Raw genomic sequence first — 10,224 nt, 5'->3', positions numbered from 1 at the left:
TGAAAAGTCATCCATATCAAAAGAAGTGAAAACAAGTTTGCGGATGCCTTGAGTAAATTGGCTTCAACCAACTTCGAACATTTTGCAAAATACATCCGCATTGACGTTCTAGACCACCCTTCAGTTCCGCTGCATTAGATGATGGTTATACAAACGGGAGTTGAGTCTTGGATGACACCAATTCTTGCATACCTGTCATCCGGGACGCTTCCAGAAGAAAAGTCAGCGGCCCAAAGAATCCGGCACAAGGCTTTGAAGTATCAAGTACAAGATGGGGTACTATATCGCCAATTATTCCTAGGGCCACTTCTCATATGTGCAGACGTAGAAGATGTTAATTACCTGATAAGAGAAATCAATGAGTCTACACGCGGGTCCAAGAATGGTAGTAGCCAAATTGATGAATACGGGTTACTACTGGCCGGGAATGCATATGGAGACAGTCAAAGAGATCAGGAAATGTGACTCATGCCAACGCCATGCTCCCAATACCCTAAGACCGAAAAACGAACTAGTACCAGCAACATCAGCATGGTCATTCCAGAAGTGGGCAATTGAAATCATGGGACCATTCCCGGAAGCCCCAGGACGCGTCAAGTTTCTAATCGTGGCAATCGATTATTTCACCAAATGGGTTGAAACTAAGCCAGATGCCTCCATCACTGCCGCAAGCGTAAAGAAGTTTTTGTGGGAGTTTATTATCTGTCGTTCTGGTCTCCCGCAGACATTAGTCAGTGATAATGGAACTCAGTTTGCAGATGGCGGGTTACAGGCATGGTTGAAAGAACTTCAGATTAACTAAGATCTGTAGCCCACCCGCAGGCCAATGACAAGGTGGAAAGAGCCAACATAACCATTAAAGATGGGATTAAGTCACAATTGAGAACTAAACGAATGGGATGGGTTGATGAATTGCCTCATGTACTATGGGCCTTTAGAACGCAAAAAAAGACGAGCAATTTAGAAACACCCTTCAGTTTGATGTATGGCATTGAGGCCATGATACCTGCGGAGATTGGTGTTCCATTCGCAAGAACATTGTCCGTTATTGAAAATGAGGAAGAGTTACGTTTGAACCTTAACCTCTTAGAAGAAAGAAGAGAATTGGCACTTTTTCGTGAGCACAATTACAAACGTCAGTTGAAAAAATACTATGATTCAAGAGTTCAAGTGTGCAAATTATATGCGGGGGATTTTGTCTTTCGCAATAATGAGGCATCGGGACAAGAACCCTCGGGCAAATTAGCTCCAACTTGGGAAGTTCCATATCGAGTTAAAGAAGTATTATCGAAAGGCGCTTACAAGTTAGAAAAATTGGACGGAATTGAAGTCCCAAGAACTTGAAACGTTGCCCAATTAAAAAAGTGCTACGTATGAAAGTTACAAGTTGTCTTTATTTTTGGCCTGCGTGCCACCAGTGATTAGTAGTAAATGTGTGTAGTACCCTGTGTTTAAGGTTATATTGTAAATTGGCATGCGTGCCATTTTTACCCAATTAATCGTTTTACCGAATATACCTTATGTACAAATTGTCTTTATTCCTGGCCCTCGCGCCAAAAGTAACCCGCGTATCATTAAAATTTTATTCATGGCCTGCACGCTAGAAGTGACCCGCGTGTCATTAAACTTTTATACCTGGCTTGCGTGCCAGAGGTGACCCGCGTATCATTAAACTTTTATTCATGGCATGCGCGCCAGAAGTGACTCGCGTGTCATTAAATTTTTATACCTGGCCTGCGTGCCAGAAGTGACCCACGTGTCATTAAACTTTTATCTCTGGTCCATGTGCCAGAAGTGACCCACGTTTCATTAAACCTTTATACCTGGCATGCGTGCCAGAGGTGACCCGCGTGTCATTAAACTTTTATTCCTGGTTTGCGTGTTAGAAGTGACCCGCGTGTCATTGAACTTATATCCTTGGCCTGAGTACCAGAAATGACCCAAGTATCATTAAACTTAGGGCCATAAGACAAAGTGTAAAGGAAGAAACACTTCTTATATAAAATGGGATTACATAAGTTAGTGATTACAAAAGATTTCCATGAACATAACTACATAAAACTACACTACTAGATCTGGAGCAGCTGCATCTTCTTGATCTTGAGCGAGAGGAGCGTCATATTTTTGAGAAACGGGGGTGGGGGGGGGAGTAGAAGCGTCATTTAAGGGCCCACTCAGAAATTCCTTTAAGCATTGAACTCCATTTTCATCTGTGGCAAGCTCGGGAATAATACCTTGAAGAGGGAAAGTAAGTTCGTCATAAGCTTTCATCTTCTTACGGTAGTCCCCGGCCACGTTCAGGCCATGAAGAGGATGCTCTTCAATTGGGAGTTGGGCTTTCATATACTCAACGCCTTCCTCAAAACCAATCTTGCGGCTGGTTTGTGTGGAGGCATTGAGTAAAACAGCGAGACAGTAACCCAATTCCTGCCCATCCTTGATGTAGTCAATCACCTACAAAATTGACAAACAACAACAGTTAAAATACTTAATAAAGAACAATACATGTGTCACAAACCCACCAAAAGGGGGAGAACATACCTGTGCAAGGCCCTCAGACAGCAACCAGCGTCTGTCCACCTCAGTTTGCGCAACCTTCTTCTCCAACTCATCATAAGCTTTTACAAGTTTTATGCTATCAGCTGTCAGCTCTCCCATGCGTTTCTCCATCTCTCCCGCTTACTCCTTCCGCAACCTGGCCTCCTCCTCATATGTTTGAATCAAGTTACTGTAACACCCCGACCAAAGGCGGATTATACATCGGGGCGCCACATATTGTTTCATTACTCGTGACACTATTGGTGTCAATATTTATTAATACACATTTTATCGCGCACGTGCAGCGGGGAAAATAAAGAACATAAATCAACATAAATCGATATATTATAAAGCATAATATTCAAATAACATAAACTTGTCTTGTTACATTTTAAATCTAGGTCCAAAACAAAAGTAAACATCCTATGTGTCCTCAAGCTTCAAAGCAGCTACTGCAAACCTGAACATGTGTTAAAATAAACGTCAAACACTTGCGTGTTGGTGAGAAATCAAGTTTAATAGATATTCATAGTTAATCATAGATAATCATAGATAACAACAGTAAATCTGCGCGCAACATATGTTAATCTGGTATCTAACAAGGGTGAAATCAGATTGTGACCAAGCCTTAGATTCATAGCTCATAGTTCAATCCGTACTCCCAATTGAGCACAAAAACAAGAAAACTGTGCAAGTGTAAACAAAAGAGAAAACATAAACGATAGGTTCTCCCGTGTCTACCAATGGATCCATGAGAACTTCGGAATAGGCCGAACAAAGCGGTTAATGATACACACATACAAATAACAGCCAAGTAAATATCCATAACACATGGGATACTGCGCGACTAAAACATCATAAACAGTTTAAGACTCAGTTTTGTACGAACACATGAACATCCCAAAACATTAAAACAAAAAGGGATTAGATACGAGATTACTCACTTGATAAAGATGCGATGTAAGATAATGCAAGAACCAACTCTTAAACAAGCAAAGTTAACCGGAAAAGCAGGAAGAACAAGGAGGAAGACGGAGGCAAGAGAGGAGGCGGCAGGAGGACAACGGCAGAGAGCAAGAGGGAGGAAGAGATAATAAGTGTAGTGTGTGAAGTGTTAAGAAAATACTACTATTATTTATAGGCAAACCCTAGGGGACATAAACCCTAGAAAAGATCTCCAAAAAGTAAAAGAAAAGATAACAGCAAAAAGATTCCAAAAGCAAGATCTCAAAAGATAACAAAAGATATCAAAAGCAAAAAGTAAAAGATTTCAAAAGATATGGCAGCAGGAAAAGAGGAAAAGCAAAAGGGAAGGCTGTCAGGGAACAGTAAAAAGCATGGGCGGAGACAGAAAAAGGTACAGGTTAAGCATGGCAAAAGCAGATCCTCAAAAGATAATGTCAGTTACTTTATCTACCAACCAATGGGGTTGGTACGCATGCAGCGCCGAAAGCAACTATTCAGACATAAAGCAAAGCAGGTCAACAGCTCAAAAGATAAGACAACACAAAAGCAAACGGCTAGATTTAAACAAGGGTTCAGCGCGAGAAGGCTGTGTGCGCGAGCGCGAAGGCTGGCACAACAATCCTTAGCGCGCTGCGGGAAGAATCACAAATCCTTAGCGCACTGCGAGAACATAAATTCCTAGCGCGCCGCGGGAACTACAAATTCTCAGCGTGCTGCGTGAAGAACTAGAATTCTTAGCGCATCGCGGGAAGGACATACATTCTTAGCGCGCTGCGAGAAGAGTTCTCTTCACGCATTGCAGGAACAAGATGTCTTCACGCAGGCTTCCTTAGCGCGAGGAGCTGCAGACATCCTTAGGCGAGAAGAACCAAAGGACAAGCAAAGAAGAGGGTTCAAGGCTTAAGGGTTAAGCAGGAGGGCGGGATGGCGACAAGACAAAGAGGCGGGACGACAAGAAAGGAAGGCGGGACGGCGGAAAGAAAGGGGAAGAGAAAGAGGCGAGAATGAACAAATAAAATAAATATATTTAATTTACTCAGTTAAATTTACAAAGATTAATAATAAACTTTAAATCAAAAAAAAAAAAGAAACGGATCAGAGAAACGGGTACCTGGGTCGGGTCGGATTCGGGCAGTTGTCACAGTCTCCCCTACTTTGAGAAATTTCGTCCCGAAATTTAACTCGTAGTAGGTGGCGCAGAGAAAAGGTACGGGTACTTGATCTTCATCTGATCTTCCCTTTCCCAAGTGAACTCGGCTCCGCGCTTGGACTGCCAACGAACTTTAACAATAGGGATGCGACTGCGCTTGGTTTGCTTAACCTCGCGATCCATAATCTCAACAGGCTTCTCAACGAAATGCATAGTTTCATCAACTTGAACTTCATCAAGTGGAATGTGAAGGTTCTCGTCAGCTAAACACTTCTTGAGATTGGATACATGGAACGTTGGATGCACATTACTGAGCGCGGGCGGCAGGTCAAGTCTGTAGGCAACTTTTCCCATACGCGCGAGAATCTTGAATGGACCAACATAACGAGGAGCAAGCTTACCCTTCTTCCCAAAGCGGACAACACCTTTCCAAGGCGACACTTTGAGGAGAACAAGATCACCAACTTGAAATTCGAGAGGCTTTCGCCTACGATCTGCGTAACTCTTCTGTCGGCTTCTAGCAGTCAGCAGATGATCACGGATCTTGGCGATTTTATCGGTTGTCTCTTGAACAAGTTCGGGTCCTGTGATTTGAGTTTCACCCACTTCGCTCCAACAAATCGGGGAGCGGCATTTACGACCGTAAAGTGCTTCAAATGGGGCCATACCGATACTGGAATGATAGCTGTTGTTATAAGAAAACTCGATCAAAGGCAGGTGTGAATCCCAATTACCTCCAAAATCAAGAACACAAGATCGAAGCATATCTTCAAGGGTTTGAATGGTTCGCTCAGACTGTCCGTCAGTCTGAGGATGATATGCTGTACTCATGTCCAAACGAGTTCCTAGCGCAGATTGGAGAGATTTCCAAAAGCGAGATATAAAACGGCCATCGCGATCGGATATGATGCTCAAAGGAGTACCATGGCGGCAGACAATTTCCTTGACGTAAAGCTGCGCGAGATGCTCAACATGGTAGGTTTCACGAATGGGCAGAAAATGAGCAGACTTGGTCAAACGATCCACTATTACCCAAATGCTATCATGTTTGCTTGCTGTCAAAGGTAACTTGGTAATAAAGTCCATTGCTATACCTTCCCACTTCCACGTAGGAATTTCTGGTTGTTCGAGCAAACCAGATGGGCGTTGGTGTTCAGCTTTAACTTTAGAACAAGTCAGGCACCTAGCTACGAACACAGCAATATCCTTTTTCATGCCAGGCCACCAATAAGTAATGCGCAAATCCTTGTACATCTTATCAGCGCCAGGATGAATAGAATATCGAGATTTGTGCGCTTCACAAAGGATATCAGCGCGAAGATTCTCATCACAAGGGATCCAGATGCGATTAAGATAGCAGAGAATTCCACTCAGATTAGGGACAAAGAGTGCTTCCGCGCCACACGCTAACTCGGCGCGAAGGTTACCATTACTGACGGATGCGCGCTGCGAGTCGCGAATGCGCGATTCAAGATCGTTTAGGATCGGCGCGAAATGAAGCTGGGTGCGCGGCAAGATACAGTTAAGCTGGCTGGGTTTACGGCTGAGCGCATCAGCTACCACATTAGCTTTACCAGGATGATACCGGATCTCACAATCGTAATCGCTGATGAGTTCGTTCCATCGGCGTTGTCTCATGTTAAGTTCCTTTTGATCAAAGATATGCTGAAGGCTTTTATGGTCAGTGTAGAGGATACACTTAGTACCATAAAGGTAGTGTCTCCAGATCTTCAAGGCAAAAACAACTGCACCAAGCTCGAGGTCGTGAGTTGTATAATTCTTCTCGTGAATCCTAAGTTGCCTTGATGCGTAAGCGATAACCTTGCCTCGTTGCATAAGAACACAACCGAGACCTTGGTTAGAGGCATCACAATACACAACAAAATCATCACTTCCCTCAGGTAACGCAAGAACAGGGGCTTCACACAACAAACGCTTGAGCGTTAGAAAGGCTTCTTCTTGCTTCGAGCCCCAAATATACGGTTTGCCTTTGTGCGTCAAAGCTGTTAAAGGCAAAGCGATCTTTGAAAAGTTCGAAATAAAACGCCGGTAATAACCAGCTAAGCCCAAGAAGGAACGGATTTCGGTTGGAGTAGATGGCGTAATCCAGTTCTTGATTGCTTCAATTTTGGATGGGTCGACATGAATACCCATCTTGTTTACAACATGACCAAGAAACTGTACTTCATCCGACCAGAAATCACACTTGGAGAGTTTGGCAAAGAGTTGCTCGGCTCTAAGCTTTTGCAATACCAATCGGAGATGTTGCTCGTGCTCGGCCTTGGTCTTAGAATACACCAGAACATCATCGATAAATACAATCACGAATTTATCCAAGAAAGGCCTACACACCCGATTCATAAGATCCATGAAAACGGCGGGTGCGTTGGTTAAACCGAAGGACATGACCAAGAATTCAAAATGGCCATAACGAGTACGAAAAGCAGTCTTGGGAACATCTTCATCACGAACACGCAACTGGTGATAGCCAGAACGGAGATCGATCTTGGAGAAACAAGAGGCACCTTGGAGTTGATCAAAGAGATCGTCAATACGCGGTAAGGGATACCGGTTTTTAATGGTGAGTTTGTTCAACTCGCGGTAATCAATACACATGCGAAACGATCCATCTTTCTTTTTAACGAACAACACCGGAGCACCCCAGGGCGAAGAGCTAGGGCGGATGAATCCTTTAGCTGTCAACTCTTGAAGTTGGCTTGCCAATTCTTGCATTTCAGCGGGTGCAAGACGATAAGGAGATTTAGCTACGGGGGAAGCACCAGGGACAAGATCAATACGAAACTCGACTTCACGAGCGGGAGGGATACCAGGAAGATCATCAGGAAAAACTTCAGGGAAGTCACGCACAACAGGGATATCGCGAAGTTTCTTCTTTTCTCCATCAGGTTTAACCACATGGGCTAAAAATGCAACACATTTCTTCCGCATGAGTTTCCGGGCTTCAGCGCAAGACATAAGCTTAAGACCGCGGGAGGGTTTCTCGCCAAAGATATGAAGATCACCATCTTCACGAGGAATGCGAATCAACTTCTTAGCGCAAATAACTTCGGCGCGATTATGCGAGAGCCAATCCATACCAATGATAACATCAAAACTTCCAAGAGGCATAGGAATGAGGTCAATTAGAAAATCGTTTTCGTTAAGGTTCAGCGTGCAATCTTTAATCACAGCGTTTAATAAAATAGTTTCACCATTAGCCAATTCAACTGAAAAGTTTTCGCTTAAGCTATCGCGCGGTCGCGCAAGCTTCTGCTCAAAAGCGCGAGAGATAAAACTTCTATCGGCGCCAGTATCAAAAAGTACAGATGCATAGTGACCGTTAAGTAAAAATGTACCATTAACTACGTCATTATTTGCTTGCGCTTGGTGCGCTGTTATGTTAAAGGCTCGGCCTCGCGCCGCTGGGTTCGAAATTTGGTTCACCGGATTCGCTTGAGTAATCTGGACTTGTAGCCTCGGGCACGCGTTCCGGAAATGACTGGGATCACCGCAGTTATAGCACGACCTGGGTCGTGGGTTTTGGTATGTTGGTTGTGGGTTCTGCGGGTAGGCTGGTGGTGTTGGCGCAATTGGATTGGCTGAAGGGACTCTACAGTACTCAGTAGTGTGACCAGTGCGGCCACATCTGTTACATTGTCGACACGGGGTTTGAGGTGGGTGATGAAGTCTACAGGTTGGGCAGAAGGGTTGGTTTCCTGTGTAAGGTTTCTTAGTTGGCGGGGCAGGAAGTGCTGGAGTGGTTAAGGCATAGTTGTGGACTGCAGGAGGTGCTGGGTAGGTTGACAGCGGGTTAGGCGCGTAAACTGGGGATTGATAAATGGGTTGCTGGACAATGGGAGGGTGGGTAAGCGCATAGGCTCTGCGCTTGCGTTTGGGGTTATTATGGTGTGAGGGTTCTGGTTTGGTTTCTGATGGTTCAGGGACAGTCTTGGTGGGTTTGGTCTTCTCAGCTCCCCGCAGGAACAGGGTTCCTGCTCTGACATGGTTGTCGCTGAGCACAGCGGCCAACTCGATGGCGTCAGAGAGGGTTGCTGGGTTTCTGGCCCATACGGAGTCTTGAATTTCCATGGGGAGACCCCCAAGGAACTTCTCGATGGCTCGGCGGGTAGGGGTAACAAGGTGAGGGACCAGTAAGCTTAGCTCGTGGAAGCGCGTCGCGTACTCGCGCGCTTCGCCGCTGTACTGTTTCAAGTTCCAGAATTCTTCTTCCAGGCGCTTGACTTCGTTGGGAGGGCAGAATTCTCGCATTAGGAGATCCTTAAATTCTTCCCAAGGTACGCTAGAAGCAGCTTCTGCGCCACGCGCATGAGCTACTCCATTCCACCATGTAAGCGCCCTAGATTCCAGGACACTTGAGGCATAGAGGGTTCGTCTGTCTGAAGGGCATTGGGTATGGAGGAAAGTGTTTTCAATCTTCTCGAGCCACTGGAGCATCACGGTGGCTCCCTCGAGACCTGTGAACTTGGGTGGTTTACCCGCATGAAAGGACTTAATGTTATAACTGGAGGTATTAGCATTGTTTTGGCTCAAAGCTTGGGCTATCGCGGCGGCCATTTCCTGGGAACGTTGCTGTCTACGCATGCGCGAGGCTTCTCTTCTCTGAAATCGGCGAGATAGCGGAGGCATTCTATAAAAGTTTTAGTTTTAGTTAATAACTTGGTTTCAGCGCAAAGTATAACCTTATAAAACTTGTTTCGCGAAGTTACATGCTATCAAATGCTGAAGTAAAACATGAATTTAAATGCAAACTTAATACAGAACGAATTCGAATTGGGAATCGACAATTCATGTATCACCATGACTTTCCAAATTCTCAATTTAAAATATACGAGTAAATATGTATTGGAGATTGACGATTCATGTATCACCATGACTTTTCAATCTTCAATATAAAACATACAAGAAATAAGCATTGGAGATTGACAATTCATGTATCACCATGACTTTTCAATCTTCAATTTAAAAACATAAAGTAAATGGGAATTGAAAGTCAACTATTCATGTATCACCATGACTTTCCGGATTTTCAATTCCAACAAACGAATAAAAATCGAAAAATCGCGAAATAAAACATAAAACCATACGCTGCGTAAGCGCCAGCATGTTTAATAAATAACGAGTAAATAACAATAAGCGCGCGAACATGAGATTTCTCTCATGCGCGAGAGGGGACTCTTAGGTTTTCTAGGTCGTTACGTCTAACCACCTATCCTAAAGTCAACGAGCTCTGATACCAATCTGTAACACCCCGACCAAAGGCGGATTATACATCGGGGCGCCACATATTGTTTCATTACTCGTGACACTATTGGTGTCAATATTTATTAATACACATTTTATCGCGCACGTGCAGCGGGGAAAATAAAGAACATAAATCAACATAAATCGATATATTATAAAGCATAATATTCAAATAACATAAACTTGTCTTGTTACATTTTAAATCTAGGTCCAAAACAAAAGTAAACATCCTATGTGTCCTCAAGCTTCAAAGCAGCTACTGCAAACCTGAACATGTGTTAAAATAAACGTCAAACACTTGCGTGTTG

The 10,224-nt window shown here is 44.0% G+C and overlaps 1 protein-coding gene across 1 annotated transcript; it reads left to right on the top strand.

The window, feature by feature from the left end:
• Positions 1-894: 894 nt before the first annotated feature.
• Positions 895-1,344, top strand: LOC143630114 (uncharacterized). The gene has a single exon (XM_077099202.1). It carries the CDS (start codon positions 895-897, stop codon positions 1,342-1,344), a length of 450 nt encoding a protein of 149 aa, XP_076955317.1.
• The last annotated feature ends 8,880 nt before the right edge of the window (positions 1,345-10,224 follow it).

The sequence above is a fragment of the Bidens hawaiensis genome, unplaced genomic scaffold, assembly GCF_021521415.1.
Source record: "Bidens hawaiensis isolate Kalapana, Puna unplaced genomic scaffold, B.hawaiensis_p1.1 tig00005567_1, whole genome shotgun sequence".
Classification (NCBI taxonomy): Eukaryota; Viridiplantae; Streptophyta; class Magnoliopsida; order Asterales; family Asteraceae; genus Bidens; species Bidens hawaiensis.
This window is presented reverse-complemented; position numbering and strand designations above follow the sequence as displayed.

What these genes read in the sequence shown, in the direction of transcription:
- LOC143630114 (XM_077099202.1), top strand. Translation starts at nt 895, where the DNA reads ATGGGATGGGTTGATGAATTGCCTCATGTACTATGGGCCTTTAGAACG.